The 16,571-nt window shown below is 40.9% G+C and overlaps 1 protein-coding gene across 2 annotated transcripts in view; it reads left to right on the top strand.

The window, feature by feature from the left end:
- The window catches only part of DCT (dopachrome tautomerase), a 62,622-nt gene that overhangs the window by 39,638 nt on the left and 6,413 nt on the right, over positions 1 to 16,571 (top strand). For both annotated transcript variants that reach the window (XM_013978762.2, NM_001025227.1), the window contains 1 exon segment: positions 3,276 to 3,477. In XM_013978762.2, the coding sequence (XP_013834216.1) occupies positions 3,276 to 3,477 (202 nt within the window).

Below are 16,571 nucleotides of genomic sequence, written 5' to 3'. Positions count from 1 at the left end.
CAGCATACTTGGACTTTGCTTTTCTTTTTATTATCCTCAACTTACCTTTGGCCTTTGCAGAGGTAGTAACTTAGCTTATTTTCAGCTTGGGTCAGACAAAGATACCATTCCTTTCTCAACAGCAATTCAGGGTGTTTCATGTAGGAACAGTGTTTACAACTTTAGCAAAAATACCTAGTCTCAGGTTGCACGCCTTCTCTTTCTAGCCTGTGTATACATTGTTGCTCACAGCAATTTGTCCGTTGCCTTCTTTGTATCTTCTTGGCACGTACTGGCTTTTTTTTTTTCTTTTTTTTAATGCATTCTATAAATTGTGTGCTCTGTATATGGTTCCTTATTTATTGTATGTTTATTTATTTATTGTATAATGTTTAACAGCCCTTGTGAGCCCTATAATCTCACCTTATTATTCCCCCCTGTTCTTTTTTCTCTCCTAATTATGAATTGCTTTAGAGTTGTGTCCCCTCCTTCGTTATTTACACTTTGCTCTGGGTAGATTCTCCTGCTTTCGCCCAGTTATTCGCCTCTTACAACACGGAAGCTGCATCTTTCTCTGCAGATTCTCTTTCTCTGAGAATCTCTTTTTTCTTAAAGCACAATTTGCTCTCTGACTTGAATGCAGTATCTGCAAGTCCAAGAGGTGTGGGGTGGCCTTCCTTGGAAAATACATTCTGATCCATTCCTTTTTCTGTGTGTCGCTTAACATTTGGTTCAGCTGCTTAAAATAGAAAGCTCACATTACAGAAGTCTAAACCAAAAAAGAGGTTTGTTTTTCTCTCTGTGTAGAAGCACTCTGGTGGCAGGCAGTCCAGGGCTGTTACAGCACCTCCAGAGTCATCAAGGACACCTGCCTTTCTGCTTTACCATCCTTAGTGAGTGGTTTCTTTTCTTATCTTTGCTTACTGGCTGTAAGATGGCTGCTGCAGCCTCAGCCATCACATCCACATTCCAGGAAGCAGCAAGGAGACATGGAAAGGAGGCAGGGGACACGTTCAAGCTGAGACTACACCCTTAACAAGATTTCTTTGAAGTCTTATCTAGCGACTTCTAGTTCTCACGGCTAACTTGGCATGTTGCATCACCCCCAACACAAAGGAAGTGACTGAGGAAGGAGAGGAGAAAGGCTCTTGGGTAAGCAGCCAACAGCACTTGCTACCGTGGACATGCCACCTCTATAGCTTGGACTCCAGGCTTGAGGCCAAACTTCTGTTTGAAGCTGGCAGGCTCCGAGGTCACACCTGGAGTATGAAGCCCAACCATCCTTTCTAGGGACTGCCTCACCTTATCTGGTGTTCCCAGGATTCAGGGCACGTGATCCCGTCTTCAGGGACCTACATCAACAACTAACACTTGGCTCCTTTTCCCCGGGCTGATGCCCCTTCTCAAACATGAACTTTTCCTGAACTCACGCGTGGGAAACATTGATCACTCGCATTATCATGTGTTCTTCCAAAGTTTTTGCTCATGCTGTAAACGCTCTGCCTTTATTCCTTCAGGGCTTCAGTTTTTGTTACTCAAAGCCAAGATTTCAGAACTCAGAACATCTTTTCTCTCCGTGAAAGCCCAGGCCTTCCAATTGGATGTTTTGGTTTTTAACATGATTGTCTCTGCTGTGAACTTTAAAAATCCATTCAGGGAAAAAAAAAAAACCCTTTCAGTAAATCACTTGATTCTTTTTACTGTCCTGAGTGTAGAAAGCTCTGTTGCTGAATGAGTCAACTAACTCTAAGGAACCATGCGTAAGATTTGAAAATATTACCTACTGAATAAACAACAGTAGTACAAACCAGAAGGACAATGCAGTGAAAGAGGTTAAGAAGGGCACAGCACTAAGAACTTCGTCCTGAGGGCAGGAGCCACTGAGCTTGTCTTGTCACTGATGCCAGAAAGCAGAAGGAATGAAATTGCAGACAGAAGAAACGGCCCCTGTTAGAAAGGGCCCTGCTTGGATGAATTATACAAAAAATAAAATGACTAAAAGTTGTTTTTATGGCACTGTCACCAGCCAACAGGAACGTATTACACATCAGCTCTGTCCAAGTTGTACGCTAAACCTGAGACTGCAAAGGCGAAAGGATCTCACCTTTGAACTTAGGAGTTAGGAGTCTTGTTAGGAAAACAGACATCAAATAACAAGTTCTAGTATAAGTTGACCAGTGATATACTTGGTGAATGAATAAACGAATTCATGTAAGGAATATTTATTGAAATAAGCATCTCCCTTCCCCCAGGTGACAAGGCCTGGGGTGACAGGCACTGGGGACACAGCAAGGAATGAAAAGCAGACAGGGCCCCTAAGCTCCCTGACCTGCACTCTAGGAATGAAAGAGGACCTCAGTTGGCCTGGGTTGAACGCTCACATTTATATCCGATTGCAAAATCAGGATTATAAATGTGAAATTTTGCTGTCGATATTTTAAATTGCCGGATTTGAAATGATCATTAACAGCTTCCTTGAGAAAATAAAACTGAATCTATGCACATTATAGCATTTTAGACTGACTTTTGCTGGTGTAACAGAATTCAAATGAAAGAATTATAAAATGAGCACATAGAAGGGGGTTCCTGGTGAGAAAGTTAGGAAAACCACTTTGGATATTTTCTTTCTTTCTTTACTGTCCATTTGTATTAATATTGGTAAACGCAGAGTTTCCTTTCTCTCTCTAAAACCAAAGCATCTGAATAATGATTGGACTGTGTATTTCACCATACTTGCCTTTGTTTGTTTTGCTTTTTAGGGCCACACATGCGACATATGGAAGTTCCCAGGCTAGGGATCCGACCCGAGCTACAGCTGCCGGCCTACACCACAGCAACATGGGACCCGAGCCACATCTGCGACCTACACCACAGCTCACGGCAATGCCGGATCCTTAACCCACTGATCGAGGCCAGGGATCGAACCCGCCTCTTCATGAATACTAGTCAGGTTTGTTTCCACTGAGCCACAACAGGAACTCCCATCCTTGCCTTTTTATCCTGAACCTAACATGCATTTGTTGGAGGCCTTGAATATTCCTAAAGCAATGTTAGCTTTCATTTGCTCACTTTTAACAAGGGGGTTTATAATCCCGTTTGGAGTAGGTATGCCATACAGCCTTGGAAACATCGCTAAAAACCCTGGTGGGTATGTCCCTAAGACTGGGTATACGGAAGTTCCTGCTGTCAAGAAGACCCAACCCCGTTTCATTTTAGAGAGAATTCCAATCAGATTGGTCTGATTGGAACCAAATGAGCAACGCTGACGCCGTGTCCCGTATTCCACTGTCTTGCAGGTCCTTCATTCCTTTACCGATGCCATTTTCGACGAGTGGATGAAAAGATTCAGTCCCCCTGTGGATGCCTGGCCTCAGGAGCTGGCACCCATCGGTCACAATCGAATGTATAACATGGTTCCTTTCTTCCCTCCGGTGACGAACGAGGAACTCTTTCTAACCGCAGACCAACTTGGCTACAGCTATGCCATTGACCTGCCGGGTAAGTAATGCGACTTCGAAACGGGTGATTCATTCATCTTCTAAAGGAGCTTGCTTTCTTTTTTTCTTGTTCACGTAAACCAAGACCGTGTATTGAAGTACTCCAGGCTAGTTCAGTTGATTGGCAATTTTATAGAACATATCTTTAACAAAACAAGCCTTTAAACTACCACTTAAAACTTCAGAAGAGGGACCAGGTGGAAGACAGTTTGAGAAAGCTGGAAGTTGTTCAGAGAACTTATTTCACAGAGGAAGTTTCTACACCTACACCCAATTTAATAATTCTATTTGAGTTAATGGAAAACTGACCAATGACGCCACAGTGCATTAGCCACATATGAACAGGGACTGGCAGGCCTGGGGTGTGATCTCTTGAGGACACTCCTGGGTGTAGCATGAGGCAAATGCAGTGCTTGCCTCAGGCACAAAGTTCAAGGGGAGGACCAAAAATTCCATCACTGAGGGAAGTGATAATATAAGGCAATATTTTCCAAAACCCAAATTAAAGCAAAAAAAAAAAAAAAAATCCATGATGAATACACTATAAAAATTTTGAAGGTATTCCCATTTGCGGCTCAGTGGGTTTAGAACCCCTCTGTATCCCTGAGGATGCGGGCTTGATCCCTAGTCTCGCTCCGTGGGTTGCAGATCCAGCGTTGTGGTGAGCTGTGGTGTAGGTCACAGATGTGGCTCAGATCTGGCTTTGCCGTGGCTGTGGTGTAGGCTGGGAGCTGCAGCTCCGATTTGACTCCTAGCCCAGGAGCATCCATATGCCACAGGTGCAGCCCTAAAGACCAAACAAAAAAATTTTTAAGACAGGCTGCTATTATCTGTTTTACACTGCTGCATTAGTAATGTAAGCAGACAAATTTTTTTTCCAGTTAGCTCGTACCTGCCCAGCTGGGTGCGTTTGTGAAGAAGACAATGGCCTGCCAATAGACTGGGCTGCCTGGGGCTTCGTGTGTGTTTTTTAATGTTTCTTTTAAAGTCATGTTTTCAAATTGTAGACTTTTTATTAGCTTTTTCCACTTGGTTCAAAATATGGGAGGATATTTCGAAAAGTATATATATGTGCAGAGATGTTTTATGGGCCGGTATAGTTTTTATGGTGCATTTATACGGCCCAGTAAGGCTCATGTGCCATTTAAAGAATCTTAGGACAGGAGTTCCCTTTGTGACGCAGTGGTTAACGAATCCGACTAGGAACCATGAGGTTGCAGGTTCTATCCATGGCCTTGTTTAGTGGGCTAAGGATCTGGCGTTGCTGTGAACTGTGGTGTAGGTCGCAGATGTGGCTCGGATCCTGTGTTGCTGTGGCTCTGGTGTAGGCTGGTGGCTACAGCTCCAATTAGACCCCTAGCCTGGGAACCTCCAAATGCTGCAGGAGTAGCCCAACAAAAGGCAAAAAAAAAAAAAAAAAAAAAAAAAAAAAAAATCTTAGGACAGACTGAGAAAGGAAAGGTAAAAGAATAAAAAAATCTCTTAATTTGTCAAGAAGCTGAAGAACACACAGCCTACCTGCCGATGGCTTATCCCCATTAGGGTCTGTTTTGTCTTCCCTATGTCTCAGCCTGCAAGGTAATCAAGATGATTTTTGAGGTCACACATCTATCTCTGTCTGTCTGTTTCTCTCTGACTTTCAAAACCTTTCAAACCCTGGAATCTGTCTTGTGTTTTTCCTTCTACTGCTACAGCTACTGCAGCTTGTTCCCCTCAAAGTTTTCCTTCTTTGGAAAGCTGAAAATATCTCTTTGAAACATTTCTCTTTTCTCTGGGGTCGAACATAATAATAATCAGAAAACTTAGAATATGTATTTTGCCTTCACCTCTGGGTCCTCTGGGATTAGCCAACTAAAAGGTATAGACTGAGAGTCTTAATATGCCCAGAATGCATTATCTCATTAGAAGATACAAATTCACATACATTTATTGGTTTGACAAGGAAATTTACAATTGTGTTTGGGGAGACATAACTATAACCAAAGGCTGGAAAACGGAGAGAGGGATTTGGGAAAGGAGCTGGCTTTTTTTTTTTTTTTTAATTTATTTATTTATTTTAAATTACTCAAATGAATTTATCACATCAGTAGTTGTATAATGATCATAACAATCTGATTTCACAGGATTTCCATCCCACAGCCCAAGCACATCCCCCCAACCCCCAAACTATCTCCTCCAGAAACCATAAGTTTTTCAAAGTCTGTGAGTCAGTATCTGTTCTGCAAAGAAGTTCATTCTGTCCTTTTTTCAGATTCCACATGTCAGTGAAAGCATTGGTTGTTGGTGTCTCATTGTATGGCTGACTTCACTTAGCAGGATAGTTTCTAGGTCCATCCATGTTGCTAAAAATGCTGGTATTTCATTCTTTTTGATGGCCGAGTAATATTCCATTGTGTATATGTACCACATCTTTTGGATCCACTCCTCTGTGGATGGACATTTAGGTTGTTTCCATGTCTTGGCTATTGTAAATAGTGCTGCAGTGAACATCGGAGTACATGTGTCTTTGCGAGTCGTGGTTTTCTCTGGATAGATGCCCAGGAGTGGGATTGCTGGATCAAATGGAAGTTCTATGTTTAGTCTTCTGAGGCATCTCCATACTGCTTTCCACAGTGGTTGCACCAATTTACAATCCCACCAACAGTGTACTAGGGTTCCTTTTTCTCCACACCCTCTGCAGCACTTATTGTTTGTAGACTTTTGGATGATGGCCATTCTGGCTGGTGTAAGGTGGTACCTCATCGTGGTTTTGATTTGCATCTCTCTAAGAATGAGTGACGTTGAACATCTTTTCATGTGTTTTTTGGCCATCTATATGTCTTCTTTGGAGAATTGTCTCTTTAGATCTTCTGCCCATTTTTTGATGGGGTTGTTTGTTTTTTTGGTATGGAGCTGCAGAAGGTGTTTATAAATTTTGGAGATTAATCCCTTGTCCGTCGATTAACTTGCAAAGATTTTCTCCCATTCTGTGGGTTGTCTTTTTGTGTTGTTTAGGGTTTCCTTTGCTATGCAGAAACTTTGAAGTTTGATTAGGTCCCATTTGTTTATATTTCTTTTTATTGTCAATACTCTGAGAGGTGGATCTGAGAAGATGTTGCTGTCGTTTATGTTGGAGAGTGTTTGGCCTATGTTTTCCTCTAAGAGTTTGATAGCATCTGGCCTTATATCTAGGTCTTTAATCCATTTGGAGTTTATTTTTGTGTATGGTGTTAGGGAGTGTTCTCATTTCATTCTTTTCCATGTGGCTGTCCAGTTTTCCCAGCACCACTTATTGAACAAGCTGTCCTTTCTCCATTGTATATATCCTTGCCTCCTTTGTCATAGATGAGTTGGCTGTAGGTGCATGGGTTTAATTATGGGCTTTCTATCCTGTTCCACTGATCTGTATTTCTGTCTTTGTGCCAGTACCATGCAGTTTTGATGATTGTTGCTTTGTAGTATAGTCTGAAGTCCGGGAGCCTGATTCCTCCAGCTCCATTTTTCTTTTTTAGGAGGTCTTTGGCTATTCTGGGTCTTTTGTGCATCCAAACAAACTTTAAAATATTTTGTTCAAGTTCTGTGAAAAATGTCCTTGGTAATTTGATAGGATTGCATTGAATCTGTAGATTGCCTCAGGTAGTATAGCCAATCCAAGAGCATGGTGTATCTTTCCATGTATTTGTGTCATCTTTGATTTCTTTCATCAGTGGCTTATAGTTTTCAGAGTACAGGTCTTTTGTCTCTTTAGGTAGGTTTACTCCTAGGTATTTTATTCTTTTGGATGTGATGGTAAACGAGATTGCTTCCCTAATTTCTTTTTCTGCTCTTTCATTGTTAGTTTATAGAAATGCCATCTATTTCTGTGTATTAATTTTGTATCCTGCGGCTTTGCCAAATTTGTGGATGAGCTCTAAGAGTTTTCTGGTAGAGTCTTTAGGATTCTCTAGGTATAGTATCATGTCATCTGCAAATAGTGATAGTTTTACTTCTTCCTTTCCAATTTGGATTCCTTTTATTTCTTTTACTTCTCTGATTGCTGTGGCTAGGACTTCCAGAACTATGTTGAAGAGTAGTGGCGAAAGTGGACATCCTTGTCTTGTTCCTGATCTCAGTGGGAATTCTTTCAGCTTTTCACCACTGAGAATGATGTTTGTTGTGGGCTTGTCATATATGGCCTTTATCATGTTGAGATAGGCTCCCGTTATGCCCACTTTCTGAAGGATTTTTTATCAGAAATGGGTGTTGGATTTTGTCAAAGGCTTTTTCGGTGTCTATTGAGAGGATCATATGGTTTTTATTCTTCAGTTTGTTAATGCGGTGTATCACACTGATGGATTTGCGGATATTGAAGAAGCTTGCATCCCTGGGACAAATCCCACTTGATCATGATGTACCATCCTTTTAATGTATTGTTGGATGCGGTTTGCTAGGATTTTGTTGAGGATTTTTGCATCTATGTTCATCAGTGAAATTGGCCTATAGTTTTCTTTTTTTGTGGAGTCTTTGTCTGGTTTTGGTACCAGGGTGATGGTGGCCTCATAGAATGAGTTTGGGTGTATCCCTTCCTCTGCAATTTTTGGAAGTAGTTTCAGAAGGAGAGGTGTTAGCTCTTCTCTAAATGTTTGATAGAATTTGCCTGTGAAGCCATCTGGTCCTGGACTTTTGTTTGTTGGAAGTTTTTTAATCACAGGTTCAATTTCAGTTCTTCTGATGGGTCCATTCATCTTTTCTAGTTCATCTTGGTTTAGTCTTGGAAGATTGTACTCTTCTAAGAATTTGAAAAGGTTTCCGTTTCTTCTAGGTTTTCCGTTTTATTGGCATATAGTTGCATATTGTAGTCTCTTATGATCCTTTGTATTTCTGTGATGTCTGTTGTTACTTCTCCTTTTGCATTTCTAATTTTATTTTATTTATTTATCTATTTTTTATTTTCCCACTGTACAGCAAAGGGGTCAGGTTATCCTTACATGTATACATTACAATTACAGTTTTCCCCCCACCCTTTCTTCTGTTGCAACATGAGTATCTAGACATAGTTCTCAATGCTATTCAGCAGGATCTCCTTGTAAATCTATTCTAGGTTGTGTCTGATAAGCCCAAGCTCCCGATCCCTCCCACTCCCTCCCCCTCCCATCAGGCAGCCACAAGTCTCTTCTCCAAGTCCATGATTTTCTTTTCTGAGGAGATGTTCATTTGTGCTGGATATTAGATTCCAGTTATAAGTGATATCATATGGTATTTGTCTTTCTGGCTCCTTTCACTCAGGATGAGATTCTCTAGTTCCATCCATGTTGCTGCAAATGGCATTATGTCATTCTTTTTTATGGCTGAGTAGTATTCCATTGTGTATATATACCACATCTTCCGAGTCCAATCATCTGTTGATGGACATTTGGGTTGTTTCCATGTCCTGGCTATTGTGAATAGTGCTGCAATGAACATGCGGGTGCACGTGTCTCTTTTAAGTAGAGTTTTGTCCGGATAGATGCCCAAGAGTGGGATTGCGTGGTCATATGGAAGTTCTATGTATAGATTTCTAAGGTATCTCCAAACTGTTCTCCATAGTGGCTGTACCAGTTTACATTCCCACCAACAGTGCAGGAGGGTTCCCTTTTCTCCACAGCCCCTCCAGCACTTGTTATTTGTGGATTTATTAATGATGGCCATTCTGACTGGTGTGAGGTGATATCTCATGGTAGTTTTGATTTGCATTTCTCTTATAATCAGCGATGTTGAGCATTTTTTCATGTGTTTACTGGCCATCTGTATATCTTCTTTGGAGAAATGTCTATTCAGGTCTTTTGCCCATTTTTCCATTGGTTGATTGGTTTTTTTGCTGTTGGGTTGTATAAGTTGTTTATATATTCTAGAGATTAAGCCCTTGTCAGTTGCATCATTTGAAACGATTTTCTCCCATTCTGTAAGTTGTCTTTTTGTTTTCTTTTTGGTTTCCTTTGCTGTGCAAAAGCTTTTCAGTTTGATGAGGTCCCATGGGTTTATTTTTGTTCTAGTTTCTATTGCTTTGGGAGACTGACCTGAGAAAATATTCATGATGTTGATGTCAGAGAGTGTTTTGCCTATGTTCTCTTCTAGGAGTTTGATGGTGTCCTGTCGTATATTTAAGTCTTTCAGCCATTTGGAGTTTATTTTTGTGCATGGTGTGAGGGTGTGTTCTAGCTTCATTGCTTTGCATGCAGCTGTCCAGGTTTCCCAGCAGTGCTTGCTAAATAGACTTTCTTTTTCCCATTTTATGTTCTTGCCTCCCTTGTCAAAGATTAATTGACCATAGGTGTCAGGGTTTATTTCCGGATTCTCTATTCTGTTCCATTGGTCTGTCTGTCTGTTTTGGTACCAGTACCACACTGTTTTGATGACTATGGCTTTGTAGTATTTCTTGAAGTCTGGGAGAGTTATGCCTCCTGCTTGGTTTTTGTTTCTCAGGATTGCTTGGGCGATTCTGGGTCTTTTGTTGTTCCATATAAATGTTTGGATTGTTTGTTCTAGTTCTGTGAAAAATGTCATGGGTAATTTGATAGGGATTGCCTTGAATCTGTAGATTGCTTTGGGTAGTATGGCCATTTTTACAATATTGATTTTTCCAATCCAGGAACATGGAATATCTTTCCATTTCTTTACATCTTCTTTGATTTCTTTGATTAAAGTTTTATAGTTCTCAGCATATAGGTCCTTTACCTCCTTGGTCAGGTGTATTCCGAGGTATTTGATTTTGTGAGGTACAATTTTAAAAGGTATTGTATTTTTGTATTCCTTTTCTAATATTTCATTGCTGGTATACAGAAATGCAACTGACTTCTGAATGTTAATCTTATATCCTGCTACTTTGCTGAATTTATTAATCAGTTCAAGTAGTTTTGGGGTTGAGTCCTTAGGGTTTTCTATGTATAGTATCGTGTCATCTGCATACAGTGACAGTTTGATCTCTTCTCTTCCTATATGGATGCCTTTTATTTCTTTTGTTTGTCTAATTGCTGTGGCCGGGACTTCCAAAACTATGTTGAAGAGCAGTGGTGAGAGTGGGCATCCCTGTCTTGTTCCAGATTTGAGTGAGAAGGCTTTCAGTTTTTCCCCATTGAGGATTATATTTGCTGTGGGTTTATCATAAATGGCTTTGATTATATTCAGGAATGTTCCCTCGATACCCACTTTGGCAAGGGTCTTGATCATGAATGGATGTTGAACTTTGTCAAATGCTTTTTCTGCATCTATGGAGATGATCATATGATTTTTGACTTTTTTTTTGTTAATGTGGTGTATGATGCTGATTGATTTGCGTATGTTGAACCATCCTTGTGAACCTGGGATGAACCCAACCTGGTCATGGTGTATAATTTTTTTGGTATGTTGTTGGATTCGGTTGGCTAAGATTTTGTTGAGAATTTTTGCATCTATATTCATCAATGATATTGGGTGACAGTTTTCTTTTTTGGTGGTATCTCTGTCTGGTTTTGGAATGAGGGTGATGGTGGCCTCATAGAATGTCTTTGGGAGTATTCCTTCTTCAACCTTTTGCAAGAGTTTAAGGAGGATGGGCACCAATTCCTCTTTATATGTTTGATAAAATTCACCTGTGAAGCCATCTAGTCCTGACTTTTATTTGTAGGGAGTGATTTTATGACCTCTTCAATTTCATTTCTAGTGATTGGTCTGTTCAGTTGGTCTGTTTCTGCTTGATTCAGTTTTGGCAGGCTGTAAGATTCTAGAAAATTGTCCATTTCTTCCAGATTGTCAAACTTGTTGCCATAGAGTTGTTCATAGTATTCTCTTATGGTTTTTTGTATTGCTGCTGTATCCGTTGTGATTTCTCCTTTTTCATTTATAATTTTGGTTATTTGGGTTCTTTCTCTCCTCTTTTTAGTGAGTGTGGTCAGGGGTTTATCAATTTTGTTCACCTTTTCAAAGAACCAGCTCTTGGTTTTATTAATTTTCTCTATTGTTTTTTGGTCTCTATTTTATTGATTTCTTCTTTGATCTTTATAATTTCCTTCCTTCTGCTGACTTTAGGACTTTTTTGTTCTTCTTTTTCTAATTCATTTAGGTGGAGGGTTAAGTTGTCAATTTGGGATCTTTCTTCTTTTTTGAGAAAGGCCTGTATTGCTATAAATTTCCCTCTGAGCACTGCTTTTGCAGCATCCCATAGATTTTGAGAGGTTGTGTCTTCATTGTCATTTGTTTCAAGGTAGTTTTTAATTTCCTTCTTGATTTCCTCATTGACCCATTGGTTTTTTAGCAGCATGTTGTTTAGTCTCCATGTAGTAGGTTTTTTCTCTTTCCTTTTCCCATGGTTGGTTTCTAATTTCATGGCATTGTGGTCAGAGAAGATAGTTGAGATAATTTCTATGCTCCTAAATTTATTGAGATTAGCTTTGTGTCCCAATATGTGGTCGATTCTTGAGAATGTTCCATGAGCATTTGAGAAGAATGTGTATTCTGCTTTTTTTGGATGTAGTGTCCTGAAGATATCAATTAAGTCTAACTTTTCTATTGTTTCCTTTAGGATCTCTGTTGCTTTATTGGTTTTCTGTCTAGAGGATCTGTCCATTGATGTGAGGGGGGTATTAAGGTCTCCTACTATGATTGTATTCTCATCAATATCTCCCTTTATGTCTGTTAATATTTGTTGTATGTATCTGGGTGCTCCTGTATTTGGGGCATATATGTTGATGATAGTAACATCCTCTCCTTGGATGGATCCCTTAATCATTAAGTAGTGTCCTTCTTTGTCTTTCTTTATGTCTTTTGTTTTAAAGTCTATTTTGTCTGATATGAGCGTTGCGACTCCTGCTTTTCTGTCATGTCTATTGGTGTGAAATATTTTTCCCCACCCTTTCACTTTCAATCTATATGTATCTTTTGTCCTAAGGTGAGTTTCTTGTACGCAGCATATTGAAGGTTTTTGCCTTTTTATCCACTCAGCCATTCTGTGTCTTTTGATTGGGGCATTTAGTCCATTGACATTTAAGGTGATAATTGATATATGATTATTTATTGCCATTTGAACCTCGTGTTCCAGTTGATTCTATGGTTCTCCATTCTTCCTTTCTTTCTTTCTTTTTTTTTTTTTTTTTTTTTTGGTTGGATGGTCTCCTGTTATTATCTGCTTGAGTGTATTTTTTTTTTCATTTTTTGCAAATGCAATATTTGGTTTTGGCTTGTGGTTGCCCTGTTTTTTAAGTATGCTAACCCCTTCCCATAATTGTGTGTTTTAGCCTGATGGTCCTGTAAGTTCAAACACTTCATTACTATATTAAAATTAAGAAGAGAAACATACAAACAAACAAACAAAAAGGGTTATTTACTTCCTAACATCCCTTGCCCACATTTTATGGTTTTGATGACTCTTTTTTATTTTTTTCTTTTTAATTTTATTTTGTTTGAAGCATGTTCATGATTAAATCTGTATGCTGGCTTATTTGAGTGACTGTTCTCTGATTGCGGTTTCCTCAGTTCTAGTTCTTCCTCGTCTTTTTTTTTTTTTCTTTTCTTTTTTCTTCCCTTTCCTTCCTTTCTTTTTGGTTTAGAGAAGCCCTTTCAATATTTCCTTTAACCTGGGTTTTGTGTTGCTGTATTCTTTAAGTTTTTGTTTGTTGGGAAAAATTTTTATTTCCCCTTCTATTTTAAATGATATTCTTGCTGGATAGAGTATTCTAGGTTGCATATTTTTTCCTTTGAGCACTTTAAATATCTCTTGCCATTCCCTCCTGGCCTGTAGTGTTTCTGTAGAGAAATCAGCTGATATTCTTATGGGGGTTCCCTTGTAGGTAACATTCTGGTTTTCTCTTGCTGCCTTTAGGATCCTCTCTTTATCACTAACTTTTGCCATTTTTATTATGATGTGTCTTGGTGTGGATCTGTTTGGGTTCAGTTTGTTTGGGGCCCTCTGTGCTTCTTGTATCTTGAACCCAGTATCCTTTAGATTTGGGAAGTTTCCAGCGATAATTTCTTCAAATATATTTTCCATCCCCTTATCTTTTTCTACTCCTTCTGGAATTCCTATTATGCGTAGATTGGCCTGCTTTATATTATCCCATAGGTCTCTTATATTGCTTTCCAGTTTTTTGATTCGGTTTTCTGTCTGTTGACCAGATTGAGTGATTTCCATTATTCTATCTTCCATATCACTGATTCGTTCTTCTGCATTATTCATTCTGGTTTTTACTGCCCTTAGTTCAGTTTGCATCTCTGCAAATGAATGTTCTAGTTTTTCTTGGCTCCTCCTCATATTTTCTAGTTCCTTTCTGAGGGTATCTGCATTACTGTTCATATCTTCTCTTAATTCCTTCAGTATTTTCAGTATTTCTCTTTTGAACTCCAGGTCTGTCAGACTGCAGAGATCTGTCTCATTGTTGACTGTTTTAGGTGAGTTCTCCTGTTGGTTTGACTGGGGGTGGTTTCTCAGCTTTTTCATCTTGCTTGTTGATTTCTTTTTCCTGAGGGAGTTGTACTCTCTGTTATCGGGCAGTGTTTGCCTTGTCACTGCTGTGGAATATTTCCTGAGGGCTGGCGTTGTTGGTCAATCTTTTTTGAGGCAGTGTGGCTTTTCTGGAGTGTTGATGGGGCTAACAGTGTTTCTTTGAAGCAAAGGAGGACTTCCTGAGGGCAGACAGGACTGGGAGGTCCACACCACGATGGTAGCAGATTTCACTTGGTCATGCAGAGCTTGCTCTGGTGTTTTTAGGCTGTGGGATTCTTGCAGGGGGTTGGCGGTGTTGGGCAGCTGTTCCTCAGGAGTGCAGCACCCCCTGGGGTCTGGAGCAGCTATCTAGGTCACTGAGAACCTAAGAGGCTCTTCCCTAGGGCAGCCCAACTCAGAAGGACGGCCTGCGAATGTAGGCGGATCTTTTCACAGTCCGGCCAAGCTTGTTGCAGCTTTTCTGGGCTGCAGGGGGTCCTCCAGGAGGCTGGTGGTGCTGAGCAGCTATTCCTTGGGAGTGGGGCACCCCCTGGGGGCTTAGGTGGCTAGCAGGGCCGTTGGAAACCCAAGAGGCTCCTCCCCGGGGCAGCCTGACTCAGAAAAACCGTCTGAGAATTAGGCAGATTTATTCATGGCCTGGCTAGGCTTGTTCTAGCTTTTCTGGGCTGCAGGCCTTTTCTCGGGGGCTGGTGGTGTTTGGTGCTGCTCTGTGGAAGTGTAGCCCCTCCAAAGGGCAAGAAGGCCTGTGCAGGGACAGCCCCTGCGGTGGTAGGCTTCAGGCAATTGTTGAGGCCAGCCCTCCTGGATGGCAGGCAGCCCCAGGTTTGGCAAGAGCGTAGGGGGTGGTGGTGGGGGTGGGGGGAGAGGATGCACAGCTTTCAGCTAGCTGGCGGGCCTGTAAGCTTGCTGTGGTGTGGGGGTATTCTATGGGGACCCACCCCTTCTTCTCTCCCCTCCCCAGCACGGGTGCAGACCAGGCTCTTCTCCCAGGTTCCCTCTGATGCGGCTTTCCACTTCCCCGCTCCTAGAGTATTGCTCCCTTTCTCTGCGACAGCTTTGTTTTCTAGTCTTCCAGGCAGTCTCTGCCCCGTCAAATGGTTTCTAGACCTCCCAAGCAGTTTCCGCTCCTGCCCCGCCCCCCCAGCCCGTTCTGGGGGACTAACCTCTGGAGCCGAGGTCTCGGTGCCCAGCCCCCATACAGGCGTCACAATTTTTGGTGACTGTGCCCGTAGTTCAGATGGTCCGTTCAGTTCTTTATCAGCTTTTCCCTACTCCAACTTACTGCTACACTCTTCTCTGCATCTGGAGATTCCTCCGGTTCGTTTGATCTTTCGCCCGGTAGGTGACTTTCCAGGGTGCGGGATCCCTTTCTCCTCCGCAGTTCCCTTTCGGGAGCGCCCGTCCCGCTCGGATTCACCTTCTCTCATTCTCCTCTTTTCTCCCGTTCTGCCCAGTAATGTCACAAACTTCTTGCCGTTATTGGAGTTTAGGTTCCTCTGCCAGCGATTGGTTGCTGTTCTGTGCGAGTCATTTATTCTGTAGATGTGCTTTTTTTGTTGTGTTTGTGGGAGAGGGCGAGCGTGTCCCCCTACTCCTCTGCCATCTTGTCCTCTCTCTCTAATTTTATTGATTTGAGTCCTGTCTCTTTTTTGCTTGGTAAGTCTAGCTAGGGGTTTATTAATTTTGTTGATCTTTCCAAAGAACTAGCTTTTTGTTTCATTGATCTTTTCTATGGTTTTCTTTGCTTCTATTTCATTGATTTCTGCTCTGATCTTTATGATTTCTTTCCTTCTACTAACTTTAAGTCTTGTCTGTTCTTCTCTCTCGAGCTGCTTTAGATGTAAAGTTAGCTTGTTTCTTTGAGCTTTTTCTTGTTTCCTGAGGTGGGCTTGTATTGCTATAAACTTTCCTTTTAGAACGGCTTTTGCTGCATCCCATAGGTTTTGGAGTGTCGTATCTTCATTGTCATTTGCTGCTAGGTATTTTTTAATTTCCTCTTTGATTTCTTCAGTGATCCATTGGTTGTTTAGTAGCATGTTGTTGAGTCTCCATGTGTTTGTGTTTTTTGCAGTTTTTTTCTTGTTGTTGATTTCCAGTTGTATAGCGTTGTGGTCGGAAAAGATGCTTGATATGATTTCAATTTTCTTAAAGTTACCGAGGTTGGATTTGTAGCCCAGGATGTTATCAATATTAGAGAATGTTCCATGTGCACTTGAGAAGAATGTGTATTCTGTTGCTTTTGGATGGGATGCCCTAGAAATATCTATTAAGTCCATCTGGTTTAATGCTTCATTCAGGGCCTGTGTTTCCTTATTGATTTTCTGTCTGGTTGACCTGTCCATTGCTGTAGGTGGGGTGTTAAAGTCCCCCACTATGATTGTGTTATTGTCAATTTCTCCTTGTAAGGTTGTTAGCAATTGCCTTATATATTGTGGTGAACCTGTGTTGGGTGCGTAGATATTTAAAATTGTTATATCATCTTCTTGGATTGATCCTTTGATCATTATGTAATGTCCTTCTCTGGTCCCTTAAAATATTCATTTTAAAGTCTATTTTGTCTGATATGAGTATTGCTAGTCCAGCTTTCTTTTGATCCCCATTTGCATGAAATATTTTCTTCCATCCTCTCACTTTCGATTTTTATGCTGCTGAATATTCCTGAGAGCTTTTCTTTCAATGTCCTT

The sequence above is a fragment of the Sus scrofa genome, chromosome 11 (genome assembly GCF_000003025.6).
Source record: "Sus scrofa isolate TJ Tabasco breed Duroc chromosome 11, Sscrofa11.1, whole genome shotgun sequence".
Lineage (NCBI taxonomy): Eukaryota > Metazoa > Chordata > Mammalia > Artiodactyla > Suidae > Sus > Sus scrofa.
The sequence above is the reverse complement of the archived record's forward strand: the minus strand, read 5'-3'. Positions and strand labels throughout refer to the sequence as shown.